Consider the following 21787-nt stretch of genomic DNA (forward strand, 5'->3'; position numbering starts at 1 on the left):
ATAAATTTAAGGCCTTTGAACAGCTGCCCTCCTTTGAAAGAGGAGGAAAGATTTGTTCCAATCTTCAATCTCATCACATCTTCAAACTTCTCTTGATTCAGAGTATATATGTTGCTTGTAGGGTTATTATTGAGCTTTATAGCCCAAATCTAAGAAAAGTTGCAGATGTGAAGAAACTGAAGTATGGAGTTAATCTGCTGCTTATCAGTGAAATCTCACCAAACAAAATTTCACAATCTTTATCTTATGTCATCAATGATCACTGTACAACAGTTTCTCAACGTAAGCACTCTGCACATTTGGGGCCAGATAATTCTTTGTTGTGAGGGACTGTCCTGTGCATTATAGGATATTTAACAGCCTCCCTGGCCTCTATCCACTAGATGCTAGTAGCATTTTCCCTCCCCAGTTACGACAACCAAAAATGTCTCTAAACTCTGTCACATGTCCCCTGAGGGGCTAAATCACCTCTGAGAACCACTCATGTCCAGGAACACATAAGTCACTCATTATGGTTCCCACACACTGACTTAAAAGTAAGAAGTTAGGTTCAAGTCTGGCTCTACTGCTTACTAGCTATTATATCTTTAGCAAATAACCTGTCTCATTTATTATACCAGAATAAGACTGTTTACCCCCACCTATTTCAGAGTTACTGTGAGAAATTAATAATATAAAATATGTGGTTTTGCTATGCTAAATGTAAAGGGTTATAACAGACAGGATTATTAGTGATATGGATCTGAGAGTACCTTACAAATATTAAGCTTTGAACTAGTAAGCATTATATAACAACAGACATTATTATTACTGTTACTGTCAACTTTCATCATCATTTTTGTTAATCAAGCCACAGCATATAGCATATCTTAAAATACACATTTTTACATACATATTATCAGAACCAAAAATCTTAAGCTTTCATAGACTATACGTAATCAGCTCTATATAGATATAAAAAAAGTAAGAGGGGTCCCTATGTATAAAATATGGGGAGGGACTTCCCTGGTGGTGCAGTGGTCAAGAATCCACCTGCCAATGTAGAGGACAGGGGTTCGAGCCCTGGTCCAGGAAGATCCCATATGCCACAGAGCAACTAAGCCCATGCACCACAACTACTGAGCCTGCACGCCACAACTACTGAAGCCCGTGTGCCACAACTACTGAAGCCCACGCACCTAGAGCCCATGCTCTGCCACGAGAAGCTACTGCAACAAAAAGCCTGCGCACCCCAATGAAGAGTAGCCCCCGCTTGCCACAACCAAAGAGCCCGCGCGCAGCAACGAAGACCCAATGCAGCCAAAAAAATTAATGAATAAAAATTTAAAAATAAATAAATAAAATATGGGGAACAGCAGCATTAGACCAGACCAGTGGCATTAACCATAAAGATTTATATTATATGATCATAAATGTATAAGAAAAAGCAAAAAATAGATACAAAGATAAATGAGTTTTATTACACCAAAGGGCAACTTATTTACTGACATTCACAAATAATTAAGTACAAAAAGAAATCACTATTTTAAAATTGTAATCATCTAAAAGAAATATTTGTATATATGCACAAAGATCTTCTTATGACAGACATTTATTGAACACTTTCCTAAGAGTTCTACATATTAATCTACATTTAATCCTCAGAGTAGACTATCAAGCAGATACCATTATCATCCCCATATTACAGATGAGGAAACTGAGGTACAGAAAGGTTGAATCCCAGAGCTGGGATTCAAACATCCAGTGTCAATGATCTACTTCTAAACTATTCTGCCTCCACAGGATATTCACCACAGCACTGTCTACAACAGGAAAAAACTGGAAACAACCTGCAATGTCCATCTTAATCTCTTCTTCCACTGCAGGCTTCCAAAGCCTAAGGCAGGCCAAACTGAGAAGAGGAGAACATTATATATAAGTGAAATTTAACGTATTAAATAGAACTTGACTTTTTTTTTTTTCCTTTGGCCACACCACGCAGCTTGCGGTACCTTAGCTCCCTGACCAGGGATCGAATTCGGGTCCACAGCAGTGAAAGCCCAAGTCTTAACCACTGGACCCCCAGGGAATTCCCAGGACCTGACACTTTAATTAGTGAAATGACCTGGATACTCTGAACCTGTACAAGGCCAGGGAAAGAATCAGGCCCAGAGAAGAGTTTAGAACAGGCAACGAAGGAAAAGAGTAAAGTTGTTTTCTTTTTTTTTTTTTTTTTGCGGTACACGGGCTTCTCACTGTTGTGGCCTCTCCCGTTGCGGAGCACAGGCTCCGGATGCACAGGCTCAGCGGCCATGGCTCACGGGCCCAGCCGCTCCGCGGCATGTGGGATCTTCCCGGACTGGGGCACGAACCCATGTCCCCTACATCGGCAGGCGGACTCTCAACCACTGCGCCACCAAGGAAGCCCTAAAGTTGTTTTCTGATTACACCCTACAAACCCCAATGCGATGGTTACACATCCACTAAATGAACCTAGTAAAATTGCCAAGGTTTATGATCATGAATTTAAATTGGAACTCAGTTGGGTGATTTCTTCAGCAAGGAGAAAGGAAGTAATGTCTGGATGAAGCAATGGGGATCAAGAAGAATACCTATTCCATCTCCTAGCAATAGAGAAGGAATCATCTTTCACCCAAGATAAGGAGAGACCTAAAGAGTGAAGAATATACGCTGAGGAGCAATTAAATAATGGGGAATAAAAATCTAGGCCCAAACCTAAGAGGGGGCTGATGGGATAAACAGTGAGGATATTAGGGAATTAAGGGATAAGCCCTGACAGGTCAGAAAACTGTAGTGAACTCAAAAAATAGAATAGATGGAGGTAGGCAAAGAGTAGTATAGAATGTTTAACATCAAGATTTCAAAACTGGTATCGTTTCTGGTAATGCCATGGGCCGGGATCCAGCCTGTGATCAGTGAATTATATGGCTGAAGGGGAGTGAAGAAAATGGTCACTGCAGATAAAGAAGTCAAGAAACTGAGAGGCCAAGTTTTTGGATGACGCATCCACATAGATATCAAAATTACTAAGAGTGCCAACAGGAGAAGGCCTTAAATTTATAACTAAGAACTCCAATCATCAATGAATGAGAGGGCAATAACATAACAGGGAAAGATTAGAAAAATGAACCTCAAAGGACAAAGAATTTAGCTGGAGAAGGAAGTATTAATGGCCTGGACAAGGTAACAGAGAGCAAGGACAGCATCCACCCATTTCCTGGTGCTGAAATATGTGGAACAGAAAGGGAAAAAAGTTGCTACACCACTGAAGGAGGCTATGGAGAAGGTGGTATCCTCAAGAAACTGCCCAGTTTCACATAAGGCAAGGAGGCAAATATTCTAAGAAGGGCTGATGATATAGAGGAGCTTCCTGATCACAGAGGAATCTAGAAGGTATAGCAAAGGCTTGGGAATGAGGGGAGGGGACCTAGATCAGAATTTGGCAATGAACTGAGTAGTAACTACAAGAGAATCTAAAAGATAACAAATGACCAAGAACTTCCCTGTGGTCCAGTGGGTAAGACCCCGTGCTCCCAATGCAGAGGGCCTGGGTTTGATCCCTGGTTGGGGAACTAGAGCCCGCATGCATGCCACAACTAAGAAGCCTGCGTGCCACAACAAAGACCCAGCACAGCCAAAATAATTAGATAAATATTTTTTTAAAACACAAATGACCAGAAGAAATAGAACTCTGCAGTAAGTGAGGTAAGGCAAGGCTGTGAAGCATGGTTTGATTACCAGTGCCAATGTCTTAGAAGAAGGTAAACAACAAGTCCTACTCTATTCCTGAAAGCTTCCTGACGTTCTCTAGGCTTGCTTCAGCTTGAGTCAGCACTTATGAAACAGTAAATCCGTGAGGCTTCACTTACTTTGACTATGTTACTTTTAGCTATGTTCTCTGTGTATACATGATTGTAAATGCATAGGAAAAAGTTTGGAAAAACTCACTCTAAACTGTTAACCATGACTACCACTGGTGACGAATTTAGGAGAAAGAACAGAAGGGCAAATGAAAAGAACTTTACTTCTTTTTAAATGAAGATACTACAACTGTTATGTTAAAAACACAGTTTTAAAATACCTGTTGCTCCTGAAGTGTTATTTTTTAATTTGCACTTTCTATTTAAGATTTTCTAAAATCATCCCAGGATTAAAGACAAGGCAAAGAAAGTATCCTGATACAACTAGCTAATGAATTTTTCAGATTTAAATTTAAGTACCAAGCGAGGAACCAAGATGGCGGAGTAGAAGGACGTGCTCTCACTCCCTCTTGTGAGAACACCAGAATCACAACTAGCTGCTGGCCAATGATCGACAGGAAGACACTGGAACTCACCAAAAAAGATACCCCACATGCAAAGACAAAGGAGAAGCCACAATGAGATGGTAGGAGGGGCACAAGCACAGTAAAATCAAATGCCATAACTGGTGGGTGGGTGACTCACAGACTGGAGAACACTTACACCACAGAAGTCCACCCACAGAAGTCCACCCACTAGAGTGAAGATTCTGAGCCCCACGTCAGGCTTCCCAACCTGGGGGTCCAGCAATGGGAGGAGGAATTCCCAGAGAATCAGACTTTGAAGCCTAGCAGGATTTGATTGCAGGTCTTTGACAGGACTGGGGGAAACAGACACTCCACACTTAGAGGGCACACACAAAGTAGTGTGCACATCAGGACCCAGGGGAGGAGCAGTGACCCCAGGGGAGACTGAACCAGACCTACCTGCTAGTGTTGGAGGGTCTCCTGCAGAGGTGGGGGGGGGGGGCTGTGGCTCACCCTGAGGACAAAGACACTGGTAGCAGAAGTTCTGTGAAGTACTCCTTGGCTTGAGACCTCCCAGTCTGCCATTAGCCCCACCAAAAAGCCCAGGTAGGCTCCAGTGTTGGGATGCCTCAGGCCAAACAACCAACAGGGAGGGAACCCTGCCCTATCCATCAGCAGACAAGTGGATTACAGTTTTACTGAGCTCCGCCCACCAGAGCAACAGCCAGCTCTACCCACCACAGGTCCCTCCCATCAGGAAATTTACACAAGACTCTTAGATAGCCTCATCCACCAGAGGGCAGACAGCAGAAACAAGAAGAACTACAATCCTGCAGCCTGTGGAACAAAAACCACATTCACAGACAGATAGACAAGATGAAAAGGCAGAGGGCTATGTACCAGATAAAGGAACAAGATAAAACCCCAGAAAAACAACTAAGTGAAGTGGAGATAAGCAACCTTTCAGAAAAAGAATTCAGAATAATGATAGTGAAGATGATCCAGGACCTCAGAAAAAGAATAGAGGCAAAGATCGAGAAGATGCAAGAAATGTTTAACAAAGACCTAGAAGAATTAAAGAACAAACAAACAGAGATGAACAATACAGTAAATGAAATGAAAAATACACTAGAAGGAATCAATAGCAGAATAACTGAGGCAGAAGAACGGATAAGTGACCTGGAAGACAAAATGGTGGAATTCACTGCTGAAGAACAGAATAAGAAAAAAGAATGAAAAGAAATGAAGACAGCCTAAGAGACCTCTGGGACAACATTAAATGCAACAACATTCGCATTATAGGGGTCCCAGAAGGAGAAGAGAGAGAGAAAGGACGAGAGAAAATATTTGAAGAGATGATAGGCAAAAACTTCCCTAACATGGGAAAGGAAATAGCCACCCAAGTCCAGGAAGCGCAGCAAGTCCCATACAGGATAAACCCATGGAGAAACATGCCAAGACACACAGCAATCAAATTGGCAAAAATTAAAGACAAAGAAAAATTCTTGAAAGCAGCAAGGGAAAAATGACAAATAACATACAAGGGAACTCCCATAAGGTTAACAGCTGATTTCTCAGCAGAAACTCTACAAGCCAGAAGGGAGTGGCATGATATACTTAAAGTGATGAAAGGGAAGAACCTACAACCAAGATTACTCTACCCAGCAAGGATCTCATTCAGATTCAATGGAGAAATCAAAAGCTTTACAGACAAACAAAAGGTAAGAGAATTCAGCACCACCAAACCAACTTTACAACAAATGCTAAAGGAGCTTCTCTAAGTGGGAAACAAAAGAGAAGAAAAGGACCTACAAAAACAAACTCAAAACAATTAAGAAAATGGTCATAGGAATATACATAACAATAATTACCTTAAACGTGAATGGATTAAATGCTCCAACCAAAAGACACAGGCTTGCTGAATGGATATAAAAACAAGAACCAGGGCTTCCCTGGTGGCGCAGTGGTTGAGAGTCCGCCTGCCGATGCAGGGGACACGGGTTCGTGCCCCAGTCCGGGAAGATCCCACATGCCGCAGAGCAGCTGGGCCCGTGAGCCATGGCCGCTGAGCCTGCACGTCTGGAGCCTATGCTCCGCAACGGGAGAGGCCACAACAGTGAGAGGCCCGCGTACCGCAAAAAAAAAAAAACAAGAACCCTATATATGCTATCTACAAGAGACCCACTTCAGACCTAGGGACATTACAGACTGAAAGTGAGGGGGTGAAAAAAGATATTCCATACAGATGGAAATCAAAAGAAAGCTGGAGTAGCAATACTCATATCAGATAAAATAGACTTTAAAATAAAGAATATTACAAGAGACAAAGAAGGACACTACATAATGATCAAGGAATCCAAGAAGAAGATATAACAATTATAAATATATATGCACACAACATAGGAGCACCTCAATACATAAGGCAACTGCTAACAGCTATAAAAAAGGAAATCGACAGTAACACAGTAATACTGGGGGACTTTAACACCTCACTTACACCAATGGACAGATCATCCAAAATGAAAATAAATAAGGAAACAGAAGCTTTCAATGACACAACAGACCAGATAGATTTAATTGACATTTATAGGACATTCCACCCCAAAACAGTAGATTACACTTTCTTCTCGAGTGCACAAGGACCATTCTCCAGGATAGATCACATCTTGGGTCACAAATCAAGCCTCAGTAAGTTTAAGAAAACTGAAATCTTATCAAGCATCTTTTCGGACCACAACACTATGAGATTAGAAATGAATTACAGGGAAGAAAACATAAAAAACACAAACACATGGAGGCTAAACAATACATTACTAAATAACCAACAGAACACTGAAGAAATCAAAGAGGAAATCAAAAAATACCTAGAGACAAATGACAGTGAAAACACGACGATCCAAAACCTATGGGATGCAGCAAAAGCAGTTCTAAGAGGAAAGTTTATACCTATACAAGCCTACATCAAGAAACAAGAAAAATCTCAAATAAACAATCTAACTTTACACTTAAAGGAACTAGAGAAAGAAGAACAAACAAAACCTAAAGTTAGCAGAAGGAAGGAAATCATAAAGATCAGAGCAGAAATACATGAAATAGAAACGAAGAAAACAATACCAAAGATCAAAAAAAAAAGCTGGTTCTTTGAGAAGATAAACAAAATTGATAAACCATTAGCCAGACTCATCAAGAAAAAGAAGGAGAGGACTCAAATCAATAAAATTAGAAATGAAAAAGGAGAACAACAGACACCACAGAAATACAGAGCATCCAAAGAGACTACTACAAGCAACTCTATGCCAATAAAATGGACCACCTGGAAGAAATGGACAAATCCTTACAAAGGTATAACCTTCCAAGACTGAACCAGGAAGAAATAGAAAATATGAACAGACCAATCACAAGTAATGAAATTGAAACTGTGATTAAAAATCTTCCAACAAACCAAAGTCCAGGACCAGATGGCTTCACACATGAATTCTATCAAACATTTAGAGAAGAGCTAACACCCATCCTTCTCAAACTCTTCCAAACAATTGCAGAGGAAGGAACAGGCCCAAACTCATTCTATGAGGCCACCATCACCCTGATACCAAAACCAGACAAAAATACTACAAAAAAAGAAAATTACAGACCAATATCACTGATGAATATAGATGCAAAAATCCTCAACAAAATACTAGCAAACAGAATCCAACAACACATTAAAAGGATCATACACCATGATCAAGTGGGATTTATCCCAGCGATGCAAGGATTCTTCACTATATGCAAATCAATGTGATACACCATATTAACAAACTGAAGAAGAAAAACCATATGATCATCTCAATAGATGAAGAAAAAGCTTTTGACAAAATTCATCACCCATTTATGATAAAAACTCTCCAGAAAGTGGGCATAGAGGGAACCTACCTCAACATAATAAAGGCCGTATACAACAAACCCACAGCAAACATCATTCTCAATTTTGAAAACTGAAAGTATTTCCTCTAAGATCAGGAACAAGACAAGAATATCCACTCTCACCACTATTATGCAACATAGTTTTGGAAGTCCTAGCCATGACAATCAGAGAAGAAAAAGAAATAAAAGGAATACAAATTGGAAAAGAAGAAGTAAAACTGTCACTGTTTGCAGATGACATGATACTATATATAGAGAATCCTAAAAATGCCACCAGAAAACTACTAGTGCTAATCAATCAATTTGGTAAAGTTGCAGGATACAAAGCTAATGCACAGAAATCTCTTGCATTCCTATACACTAATGATGAAAAATCTGAAAGAGAAATTAAGGAAACACTCCCATTTACCATTGCAACAAAAAGACTAAAATACCTAGGAATAAACCTACCTAGGGAGAAAAAAGACCTGTATGCAGAAAACTGTAAGACACTGATGAAAGAAATTAAAGGTGATACCAACAGATGGAGAGATATACCATGTTCTTGGATTGGAAGAATCAATATTGTGAAAATGACTATACTACCCTAAGCAATCTACAGAATCAATGCAATCCCTATCAAATTACCAATGGCATTTTTTACAGAACTAAAACAAAAATTCTTGAAATTTGTATGGAGACACAAAAGACCCCAAATAGCCAAAGCAGTCTTGAGGGAAAAAAGCAGAGCTGGAGGAATCAGACTCCCTGACTTCAGGCTATACTACAAAGCTATAGTAATCAAGACAATATGTTACTGGCACAAGAAAAGAAATATAGATCAATGGAACAGGATAGAAAGGCCAGAGATAAACCCATGCACCTATGGTCAACTAATCTATGACAAAGGAGGCAGGGATATACAAAGGAGAAAAGACAGTCTCTTCAATAAGTGGTGCTGGGAAAACTGGACAGCTACATGTAAAAGAATGAAATTAGAACACTCCTTAACACCATACACAAAAATAAACTCAAAATGGATTCGAGACCTAAATGTAAGACCGGACACTATAAAACTCTTAGAGGAAAACATAGGAAGAACACTCTTTGACATAAGTCACACCAAGATCTTTTTTGATCCACCTCCTAGAGTAACGGAAATAAAAACAAAAATAAACAAATGGGACCTAATGAAACTTAAAAGCTTTTGCACAGCAAAACAAGATGAAAAGAAGACCCTCAGAATGGGAGAAAATATTTGCAAATGAATCAATGGACAAAAGATTAATTTCCAAAATATATAAACAGCTCACGCAGCTCAATATTAAAGAAACAAACAACCCGATCCAAAAATGGGCAGAAGACCTAAATAGACATTTCTCCAAAGAAGACACACAGATTGCCAAGAAGCACATGAAAAGCTGCTCAACATCACTAATTATCAGAGAAATGCAAATCAAAACTACAGTGAGGTATCACCTCACACCAGTTAGAAAGGACATCATCAGGGCTTCCCTGGTGGCGCAGGTGTTGAGGGTCCGCCTGCTGATACAGGGGACATGGGTTCGTGCCCCGGTCCGGGAGGATCCCACGTTGTCGCGGAGCGGCTGGGCCCGTGAGCCATGGCTGCTGAGCCTGTGCATCCAGAGCCTGTGCTCCGCAACGCAAGAGGCCACAGCAGTGAGAGGCCCGCGTACCGCAAAAAAAAAAAAAAAAGAAAGAGTGGGCTTCCCTGTTGGCGCAGTGGTTGAGAGTCCGCCTGCCAATGCAGGGGACACAGGTTCGTGCCCCGGTCCGGGAAGATCCCACATACTGCAGAGCGGCTGGGCCCGTGAGCCATGGCAGCTGAGCCTGTGCGTCTGGAGCCTGTGCTCCGCAACGGGAGAGGCCACAACAGTGAGAGGCCCGCGTACCACAAAAAAAAAAAAAAAAAAAAAGAAAGGGCATCATCAGAAAATCTACAAACAACAAATGCTGGAGAGAGTGTGGAGAAAGGGAACCTTCTGGTGGGAATGTAAATTGATACAGCCACTATGGAGAACAGTATGGAGGTTCCTTAAAAAACTAAAAATAGAATTACCATATGATCCAGCAATCCCACTACTGGGCATATACCCAGAAAAAACCATATTTCAAAAAGACACATGCACCCCAATGTTCATTGCAGCACTATTTACAATAGCCAGGTCATGGAAGCAACCTAAATGCCCATTGACAGACGAATGGAGAAAGAAGATGTGGTACATACATACAATGGAATATTACTCAGCCATAAAAAGGTACAAAGTTGAGTCATTTGTTGAGACGTGGATGGATCTAGAGACCGTCATACAGAGTGAAGTAAGTCAGAAAGAGAAAAACAAATATCGTATATTAACGCATGTATGTGGAACCTAGATAAATGGTACAGATGAACCAGTTTGCAGGGCAGAAGTTCAGACACAGATGTAGAGAACAAACGTATGGACACCAAGGGGGGGAAAGCCGTGGGGGGATGGGGATGGTGGTGTGCTGAATTGGGAGATTGGGATTCACATGTATACACTGATGTGTATAAAACTGATGACTAATAAGAACCTGCTGTATAAAAAAATAAATAAAACAAAATTCAAAAAATAAATAAAAATAAATTTAAGTATCTATTATCTACAGTATAAAAGGTCTTTCTCTCCTAAATTTAAAACTAAATTAGGGCATTATTAACATACGCAAGAAAAATAAAACACTATTAGCTTTAAAAAGAAAGACAAAAAGCCCAAAAGACCAACTGATCTGCAAATCTCCTACCATCACAGTAAGACAGTTAAATACAGAAGCATTAATTTCGCATTTCAGAAAGAATCTAAACATCTTGACTATGGGCACAAGAGGGAGCAATTTAGCCTTGAATGAGGCTTGTACCTGTAATTTCATTCAGAGAAACTTAATCAGAGGAAAATTGCCTTTATTCAGAGAAAATTAACCCCTCCTACTTTCACATGAGGTTTATGCAGGTAGCAATTAATAATCTAACAGCATCAAGGAAATCTTGGGAAAGAAGGAAGCAAATAGGTAGACAGCCTCTGAAGAAAACTTTCATACTTTAAAAACTCAGCACTTAAATAAAATTGTATGAATGGTTTAAAAATACATCAACTCTTTATAATTTCCCTAAATAAATAAAGGGTTGAACTTTCAAAACGAAAGTAGGTTTCCTAAAAATGTATAGGCATAAGTAGTTAAGAACTTAATATTTTTTTTTTTTTTTTTTTTTTTTTTTGCTGTAGGTATGTGATTTATTTTATTCTTGAAGAATCCTTCCAAAAATGTTAATCAAAATAAGAACAAAAAGCCTCGGGCACGAAAGACAAATATGGAACGCTTCACGAATTTGCGTGTCATCCTTGCGCAAGGATTAGGGGCCATGCTAATCTTCTCTGTATCATTCCAATTTTAGTATATGTGCTGCCGAAGCAAGCACTTAATAGTATTAATTTACACCAAACACCGCTCTAAGATAACAAAATTTCTGTAGGAACACAGTTTTAATGAAGTTTGTAACCCATACAGTTACCCACTTACAAAAGAAAAAAAAAGGTTTTATACTACAATTAAACAGCAAAAATCTAATATTCCTATATTTTAGAATGGAAATGAACTCCAGAGATTAAAATTCATCTTTAGGGGGACTTCCCAGGCAGTCCAGTAGTTAAGACTCCACGCTTCCACTGCAGGGGGCACGGGTTCAATCCCTGGTCAGGGAACTAAGATCCTGCATGCCACGCAGCACAGCCAAAAAAAAAAAAACTTTTTTTCTTTAGGAAAGTATCTACTCTTGAACTAGTGGATATACAAAAGCAGACTCCAAATAGATTAAAAAGCTAAATATGGGGCTTCCCTGGTGGTGCAGTGGTTAAGAATCTGCCTGCCAATTCAAGGGACACAGGTTTGAGCCCTGGTCCGGGAAGATCCCATATGCCGCGGAGCAACTAAGTCTGTGCGCCACAACTACTGAGCCTGCACTCTAGAGCCTGCGAGCCACAACTACTGAAGCCCACACGCCTAGAGCCCATGCTCTGCAACAACAGAAGCCACTGCAGTGAGAAGCCCGCGCACGGCAACCAAGAGTAGCCCCTGCTCGCCACAACTAGAGAAAGCCTGAGTGCAGGAACCAAGACCCAATGCAGCCAAAAATAAAATAAATTTATTTTTTAAAAAAGCTAAATATGAATGGTAAGACTATAATAGGACTACTTAAGAAAATTCAGGAAACACAAATTAGAAGGCAAAAAAAATTAATTTGACTACATCAGAATTAAAGATTTCTATCAAGGACATCCAGGACAAAATTAATACAGATAATATAAGGAGAAAGTATTTACAAAGTCTAAAAGCAACAAGCCCTACTATCTAGAATATATAAGAAATTCCTAAAAAGCAACAAAATGGAAAAACTGACAAATGTTATCAACAAAATTTATAAACAAGGAAACCCAAAAGCCTAAAAAGCTTATGAAGAAATGGTCAAATTCAAGTTATCAGAGAAATGCAAATTAAAAGATACCACTTTACACCTGCTGGCCTGGCAAAAATTACAAAGCTGGATGATACCTAGTGTCACTAAAGAAGTGAGGATACAGGAGCCCTCACATGCTATTGATGGGAATGCACAGATTGGAGGGCAATCAAATTTGATATTTATATATCCTGTAACTTGGAGATTCTGGTCCTAGCTACATATACTCAAGAAATTCTCATATCTGTAAAAGTTCAACCGAGCTTTGCTGGGGCAGCAAAGAGTTGGAGACAATCTATATATCTATTAACTAGGGAATGAACAATAAAATGTATTGGAGGTACCCCATGGAGGATAGCAATCAGGTGTAACAAATAATATGTACATAAAACAAGGATAAATCTTAAAAACATAGTGTCAAGTGAGATAAGAAACAGAAGAAAATAATTAACATTAACAAGTATGCAAATTTAAAATATTTACATATAAACAAACATTTTACAAGAAAACATACGTTACACATACATTTACAAAGAATATACAATAAATACATTAGAAAGATCGCCTATGGGGAGGTGTAATTCTGTGATTAAATATATATTTGGTTTTCATCACTCTTCCTGGCACACAGCTCTAAGATCCTTGTAATTTCCCATATAAGAAGAGCCTTAGGGGCATCTTTTGTTATACTATTTAGTTTTGTTCCTGAAATAGCTCCAGGGTATAAAAGTGAAATGGTGTCTTACATTATTCATATAACAAGCCCCTTTTAACCACACCTGAGTTTCTGTTAATAAAGTGATTTCTGAAAAGCCCCTAGATAACCTAAGGATAGGGGCTGGTTACCAGAGGAACCAACCCCTTGATTAGAGTTGGAACTTTCAGCCCCACCCTCCAGACCTCCAGAGGAGAGGGGAGTGAGTGGCTGGAGATTGAGTTCAATCACAATCAGCCAATGATTTAATCAATCATACCTACATAATGAATGAAGACTCCATAAAAAAACCAAAAGGGCAAGATTCACAGAGCATCTGGGTTGCTGAACACAAGGAGATGTAGGAAGAGTGATACACCCAAAATGGGCACGGAAGCTCTACACCCCTTCCCACATACGTGCCCCATGCATCTCTTCCATCTGGCTGTTCCAGAGTTTTATCCTTGTATAATAAACCAGTAATCTAATAAGTATAGTTGTCAGAAGCACAGGTAACAAACAACCTGGACTAGCAATTGGCATGTGAAGGGGTTAGGGGGCAGTCTTGTAGGACTGAACCCTTAACCTATGGGATCTGATGCTATCTCCAGGTAGATAGTTTCAGAAGTGAGTTAAATCACAGGACACCCAGCTCGTGTTGAAGAATTGCTGGATGTGTGGAAAACTCACACATCTGGTGTCAGAAATGAAGCAGTGTTGTAGTTGTGTAAAGGAAACACATAGGAGTGTGTTTTCCTTTAGAGGAGGGAAATGAGAATGGGAAATTTTTAAAAGGAAATAAACACAGCAAGAAGCTAAGCCTTAGATAGACCTAATAGGATAATGGGCTATAAACTAAATATGATTTACTCAATCTTCCATACTTGAGATCTCACAAAAGCTTATAAGGGATATGAATTAAGCTCATTATGCACTGGACAATTGCTAGTATCTCTGGCATTTTCTCAAAACAAAGTGGTGAAAATCTATTCCGAGACCACAATTCATACAATATGATTCCTGGCTAGTTAATTCCATAAGTTGTTGGTCAATTTTAACCCCTAAAATTGAAAATTCACCCCAATAATATAGAGCGATTAAAACTGATTTAAAGAGCACATTTTAACCCTACAAATTGGTATATTATAAATACATAGTATTATAAATACATAGTTTAAAATAATATATAAATACATATATTATAAATACATAGATTTAAAGAGCACATTTTAACCCTATAAATTGGTATATTATAAATACATAGTTTAAAGGAAATTCATCACTATATTGAAAGGAAGACCATTTCTTCACACTAAAGAAATTTAAACCAATTTTATCCTGAAATATCCTTGGTGATCAACTTTGCAGGAGAGGGGAAAAAAAAAGTGAATAAATAAATAAATCCTTAGCCCTGAAATGTGCATGGCTCTGAGTCTCATGAAACTTCTCTACAATGACAAAGGAGAAAAACCAGGGCTTAGGAAATTAGGCCTACTTCTGACAAGAGTATGATCAATACTGTTAACAAGGGCTGTGAAGTATTAACTAAAACCAGGTGTGTACAATAGATGTGCCCTAGCCTCCAACTTTCTAAATCTCTCAGGTGCTGACTATTTACTCTATTCATTTTGTCATCTTGTCATAAACTATCTTTTTTTTTGCGGGCCTCTCACTGTTGTGGCCTCTCCCGCTGCGGAGCACAGGCTCCAGACGCACAGGCTCAGTGGCCATGGCTCACGGGCCCAGCCGCTACACGGCCTGTGGGATCTTCCCGGACCGGGTCACAAACCCGTGTCCCCTGCATCGGCAGGCGGACTCTCAACCACTGTGCCACCAGGGAAGCCCGTCATAAACTACCTTAATTGGTGATTATATATTGTAAACACAAAAAAAGTTATTAAGCACTATAAGTCAGGAACTATCTTTTTAAGTTCCCCAGAAAATGGATGGAGGCAACCAAAGACTGAGGAAGCTATATAATATTCCTGATAGGGAATACCCTGAGAACCTACCAGACTCATTAGGGTCAACAGTACACCTGCCAAATGTCCTAAATCCTCTTCTGCACCATATGTCCTTCCCCACTCCAGTAACTACCCAATACCCTTCCCACCTTCTCTACTCTCCCATCCTTGCCTAGTCGGCCTTGCAAACTTCTTTCTATTCTTCCTTCAAACTCCAGCTAAAATGTCATTTCAGGAAGCCTGTCTTGTTCATTTTCTTCCCCCAGACAGAAAGCTTCCTTCCTTTGTTCTAACTTTGTACCTTATACTTGTTTCTACTGTTCAATTTATCACACATGATGTAATTTGTTTGTATGTCTGCCTCCCTTACCAGACCGTAAGTAAATTCCTTAGATGCACAGGCTTCTTTTTGAATCCCTTTTGCCCCAAAACAGTGCCAAGATCCATAATAGGTTCTCAAGTATTTATTGAATACATGAATATCTGAAGCAAGGGAAATCAGTTGCCAGATGTCACATGAATCTATAAAGCCTGCCTGCAAAAACCCATTGGTTGTTACAGTCAACTCACAATTTTTCTTTTTCTTGAGATTACACATAAGATAAACAAGTTACTAAAGATTTTTATTTTTAAAGATAAGTAACTGATAGAATTAATTGCGGAAATGGAATTAATAGTTTATTTAATACAGATGCCAAATACATGGGAGAATCTCCCACTGGGATGGTCCTTATTGGAACCAACTTTCCAACTATCTCCTTCCCTACAACACTCTGTGCCAAAACAGACACTCAACTGACAGGAAGCTGTAAGTCTAATACTGTTGAAAGTCAGGGATACAAGCTGGACAACCTTTCAAGATACTTTGTCAACCCTACAATTCCCCCAATTATTAAGATACGAGGGAAATAGCTTCATTCCATTGATAATAAGTGCCATCTGGTAACACATGAATTTATTGGCCTGGCTAGTCAAGCCTGATTGTGACAGGCAGGGCAGAAAATAAAATTCAAATTCAATCACCTGCGGTAGGCAGAAAAATGCCCCCCCACCCCGCTCCCCCGCACCAGCCAATGATCTCCACAACATATTCCACAGAACTTGTAAATATATCACCTTACACAGCAAAAGGGACTTTGTAAATGCGATTAAATTAAGGATTCTGAGATGAGATAATCCTTGATTATCCAGTGGGGCCCATGTAATCACAAGGGCCCCTGTAAGAGGGACGCAAGAAAGTCAGGGGAGGAGATGTGATGACAGAAGCAAAGACCAGAGAAGAGAGAAAGATTTGAAGATGCTATGCACTGCCAGCTTTGAAAATGGGGAAATGGACCATGAGTCAAGGAATGCAGGCCACCTCTAGAAGCTGGGAAATGCAAGGAAAAGGATTCTCCCTAGAGCCTCCAAAAGCAACTAAGCACTGCTGACACTTGGATTTTAGCTCAGTAAGAGCTATTTTTGTCTTCTGACCTCCAGAACTTCAAGATAATAAATTTGTGTTGTTTTAAGCCCCCAAAAGTTTTGGTAATTTATTACAGCAGCAACAGGAAACTAATGCAATGCCTAAACAATATCTTCTTAGCCAGCAATGGTAATCAAAACTTACCTTCTAAGAAAGAATGATCTCGAACAGCTTCTGCAGCTAATACAGACTTCCCACAACCTGCCATTCCATATATGGTGACCCATCCCGGTTCACCACTCAGTTTGAAGAGCTTCTGCTGAATTGCATTCACTAGCTTCCTCCTAGTAACAAAAACAACGGGCCTCTGTGGTACTCCACCTTCACACAGGACTGTCCTTACTGAAATCCAAAACAAAACAAGCATGAATGAAGAGAACTCTGAAATGGTTACTCAAGTAACACCATAAAAACCAAAGAGAGCAAGGCTGAGGTCTCAGCCTCAGAATTTCCAAGAGAAGTAAGAAAATGTGGCTAGCATATTAACTTCAACTTTGATTTCTCAGAACACCCAGAACAAAAGCAAACATATACCTCTCAAGATGACTAAAGACAATGAAAATCTCCATCTGTATCTGCCCTTACTCACCCTATTCCTCCCTGACTCTCCAATCTTTTTCTCATACTAAAAACTGAGAAGAGACTGTAAAGGAAAGAATATGGAATTGCTTTCAAGAACACAGATTTCTAAAGATTCTTATTCTTTCCTATGCTTGAACTTGATAAACACAAAACTGAAGAACTTAAATAAAGGACTATAAATTGCCGTATTATCTCTAAAAATTATGGTATGTATATTATTACCTCAGCAGTAGATAGTTCACTGGGCAAGGAAATGAGAGAGGTAACATAGATGCAAATAAAAATATTTGAATTGGAAAACGATAATTTTTTCACATGCATGATTCAGTGAACTGATCAGTCTCTCTAGCAGATTTCATCTACAATAAGACCAAACTGCAGCAACGGAGCCTTTATGATAGAAAGTATCATGGATACAAACCATATGAAGTTATTCCAACTGAATCTTTGCCATTGGAAGAAGATATGACAGGAATGCCACGATGGAGAAGGTCGGCAAGATCTTTATACCCTTCATGTAGCAGAGCATTGTAGAATGATATATAGGAATAATTATCTTTTTCAAGTATCGTTTTAATTAGCATAGCTGCTCGTTGCCGTTGGGTGGGCTAAAAAAAAAAAAAGTAGTTTAGTATACTACAAAGAATATATTTGCAACATAAATTAGTGGAGACCAGTACAAGTTTTGAAATAAATTCTAAAACTTTTTAAGAAAGCATAGACTGCCTCAGAGGGCTTTACCTCATTTTTTACTTTTTCCTCCTCCGACACTGTTAAAACTCCATCACTAATCATGTGATCCATGATGTAGGATGTTTTGACGTCCCTTTCCAGGGCTTCTCTATGTTGAAGCAAACAATTTCGCGCTTTTGCATCCATCCTCCCTCAAATTTTTCCTTCTCTGTCAACCATGAGCTACAGGCAAACATCAAAATATTTGTCAAGCCAATAAAGATATGAAAAGATGTATAACCTCATTGGTAATGAAAAATGTAAAGAAAATAAGACTTCTTTTGCAAAGTTTTTTTTCCTATTTATTTAAACAGAGTTTATTTAAACTCTCCTACGTGTCCGCCCACAGAAAGGAGGACGGAAGGGGGACGCCGAAAAGAAAACGAGCAGGCTGTCTGCACCGCCGGTCACTCTGTCCTCCCCTGGGCTTCATCTATGTCCTGGCTTTCCCCAGTGGACTTTCATCAGGCAGACATGCAAAGATTTTTTTTAAATAAACAAAATCTAATGCTTTCAAAGGTGTGAGGTAATGATTATTCTTTTAAGATACCTGAGGAGAGTACAAAGTGGATGCAACTTTTCTGGAAGGCTTATAAGGTAAGATGTGTTTAAAGTAAGCATTCTCTTTAACCCAGAAATCCCACTTCTAGGAATTTACCTCAGAGAGATACTCATATATGTATGCAAAAATATCCACAAAAAGGGTTAATAGAGAGTGTTTAGGTAAGATAAAAATATTAGAACAACCTAAATGCCCATCATTCGGAGTATGGATTAAAAAAATTAGAGTATGGGGCTTCCCTGGTGGCGCAGTGGTTGAGAGTCCACCTGCTGATGCAGGGGACACGGGTTCGTGCCCCGGTCTGGGAAGATCCCACATGCCGCGGAGGGGCTGCGCCCGTGAGCCACGGCCACTGGGCCTGCGCGTCCGGAGCCTGTGCTCCGCAACAAGAGAGGCCACAACAGTGAGAGGCCCACGTACCGAAAAAAAAAAAAAAAAAAAAAAGACTCGGTACATAAGATGGAATATTATATAGCCATTTACAATAAGACATCTCCATGTACTGACATGGAAAGGTGCTCATGACATGTCACTGATTGAAAAAAATTTAAATATGATACCATGTATAGCACAAAATATGTGTTGGTCTCATATAAATGCATAGAGAGATGTTTAGAAGTCTGTTCAACAAAATGTTTGGGTTACTTCCAAGTAGCAAGATTTGGGGGGAATTTTCCCCAGTTCTTTTTTCTTCTTTTCTATACTGTCTTAATATTTTTTCAATACACATTATCATTTGTACAATTTTAAAACTTCCTTTAAGTTAAGATTTTATAAACAATGGTCATACTAAAGTCCTAATATTTATAAACTACTTGATTTCTTTACCATCATTAAGACTAAATAGAGCATTCTTGGTATTGCGTATTAGTGCTCACTCAAGATGAGTGTCAGCTGGTAGGTCTTCATTGGTAAACACATTTCTCATGTGCTTACTCCACTAATTTTTCAGCTGAGCTGCTAACTATGACAAAGCAACAGAAAATATCCTCTGATGTCATTTCTTAGACTAGGAGGACACAAAGAATAATATTCTTCACAGTATAATACTCTAAGTTCCTACCGACTTTATTTCAAATATGATGCAAATTTTTCAATAGGTATAAAACCCAGATCAGAACATTTTCAAGTTTTTAAACAGAATCTACCCAATGTAATACAGTGAGTGTCTAAATGTGTTTATTTATATACTCATTCAATAAACATTTGAGCCCCTCTTGTGTGTCAGGCCCTGAATCTACAGAGATTAAATCATACCCCTGAAGGAATTCACAATCTTGTAGGAGAGTAAAATACAGATAATTATAATGTGATGTACTAAGCGCCAAGAGATAAGTACAAGTGATTTTGAGCACACAGAAGAGGAGCAATAATCGTTAAGCTTCATTAATCAGTAATCAATAATGACTATAAAAAGTACCACCGAATGTGTCACTTTGAAACACAGGTAAGTAGAGAATTTGCCTATGCTTGTCAAGGTTCACAAAATGCCCAGTACTGGCATGAAACTGATTGATAAAAGAAAAAGTTATGGTTAGGATCAAGGCTACGTTTTTAAATGTTAGTGTTTTTATGATCTAGTTAAACATAAAACGTCCCGGGCTTCCCTGGTGGTGCAGTAGTTAAGAACCCCCCCCGCCAGTGCAGGGGACACGGGTTCGAGCCCTGGTCCGGGGGAAATTCCACATGCCGCGGAGCAACTAAGCCCGTGCGACGCAACTACTAAGCCTGCGCTCTAGAGCCCGTGAGCCACAACTACCCAGCCCGTGTTCCACAAGAGAAGCCACCGCAATGAGACGCCCACGCACAGCAACAAAGACCCAATGCAACCAAAAATAAATAATAAACTAATTACTTTTTTAAAAATCATATTAAAACATAAAACGTCCCTTAATTTTTCAGTAATAAAACTCTATTTAACAAAACAAAAATGAACTTTTTAGCTTTTGTCCAATAGCTAAGGCAATAGACACACTCTGACCATCTGAAACTAATTTCCAACTTTACCTAGCCCTATTAAAACTAAAGACGTTAAGTTTTATACGTTTTTTAACTCTGCACACATTTAGATATTCTGAACAAATTCTCAGTGTCCCACCTTCCGTAACCACATCAACATGTAAAGTCAGTACTCTGCAGGCTTGTGAAATATAAAGAACAGTTCCATCCAGGAAAACATTTCCTCTTTAGATAAGTTCACTTCCTGGTACAGTATCAGAATGATTAATAATAATTCCTTGACCCAGAATTCTGAGTCTCTAAAATCGACTACTGAACCTCCGAAGAACCGGGTTCGGGGAGAAAAGCGAGGCGCAAAGTTACCCAAACCTTCGCACCTGGGTCTTCACTGGGAAGAGAAGCCCTGAAGGGACAGACCGGAAAATCAAGGTAGGGGTGAGTGGAGGCAACGGGACTTCCAAAAGGAAATTTGGGGCTCGGGCCACAGCCCGGGGGCAGGTCGGGGCCTCACAGGTGTCTCACCTGGGCCTCCGCAGCCGGGGGGCTCCTGAAGACCCCCGGGAATCTCCGACCTGCGGAGGAGGCGTCACCCCCGCAGGCGGCCCACGCAGTCCCGGGGCGCCGAGGTGAGTATTCCAACCCAGACACAAAGGAAGGAGCGCCACTCGGACTGTCGTTCCTTCCCTCCCGCTGCGGCTGCACCCGGGCGGGAGCCCGGAGCCACTGCGGACGCCGCCGCGTCTACTTCAAGTCCTCGCGGGTCGCTGACAGCCCAGACGCCTCACCTCCGGCTCCCTCACCCCTTCTGCCCAGGAATAAAGCCAGCCTCTCCGCCTCAGGACCGTGGAGCAGTGAAAACCCGCCAGTCCGCCCCCCTGGGACGACGCCGGCCCGCGCGTGCCAAGAAACACACCCGGAACCGCTCCAGGCGTCCGTCGCCGCGCGCGCTCCGGATCCGGCTAGTGCCCGCGCGCGCAGAAAAAAGCCTCCGCCGCACCAACTGGGGCGCGCCGCGCTCCAACGAAGGGCGGACCGAGGCGGCGGCGCGCTCGACGCGCGCTGCCCCGCCCCGCCCCGCCCCGCCCCCCCCCCCCCCCCCCCCCGCCGCGTCCCGGCGGCTTGCAGACGGGTTTCCTCGCTTTTGCAGCGTTAACGCAGAAGTTTGGGGAAGTAGGATTGCCGCTT

At 40.5% G+C, this 21787-nt stretch overlaps 1 protein-coding gene and 1 pseudogene across 8 annotated transcripts in view; both read right to left on the bottom strand.

Moving 5' to 3' along the window:
- APAF1 (apoptotic peptidase activating factor 1) overlaps nucleotides 1–21262 on the bottom strand; it is a 106229-nt gene extending 84967 nt beyond the window's left edge. For all 8 annotated transcript variants that reach the window (XR_012324237.1, XR_012324238.1, XR_012324239.1 and 5 more), the window contains exons 1-4: nucleotides 21125–21262; nucleotides 18091–18264; nucleotides 17771–17957; nucleotides 16912–17109 (exon numbers count right to left, since the gene is read on the bottom strand). Coding sequence is in view for 3 of the 8 variants with exons in the window: in XM_073788313.1 (XP_073644414.1) it covers nucleotides 16912–17109; nucleotides 17771–17957; nucleotides 18091–18228 (523 nt within the window). In the remaining 5 variants the exon portion in view is untranslated. The remainder of the gene's footprint in view (nucleotides 1–16911; nucleotides 17110–17770; nucleotides 17958–18090; nucleotides 18265–21124) is intronic.
- Nucleotides 11496–11609, bottom strand: LOC117314422 (U6 spliceosomal RNA; annotated as a pseudogene).
- Nucleotides 21263–21787: the final 525 nt, after the last annotated feature.

This window comes from Tursiops truncatus, chromosome 11 (assembly GCF_011762595.2).
Source record: "Tursiops truncatus isolate mTurTru1 chromosome 11, mTurTru1.mat.Y, whole genome shotgun sequence".
Lineage (NCBI taxonomy): Eukaryota > Metazoa > Chordata > Mammalia > Artiodactyla > Delphinidae > Tursiops > Tursiops truncatus.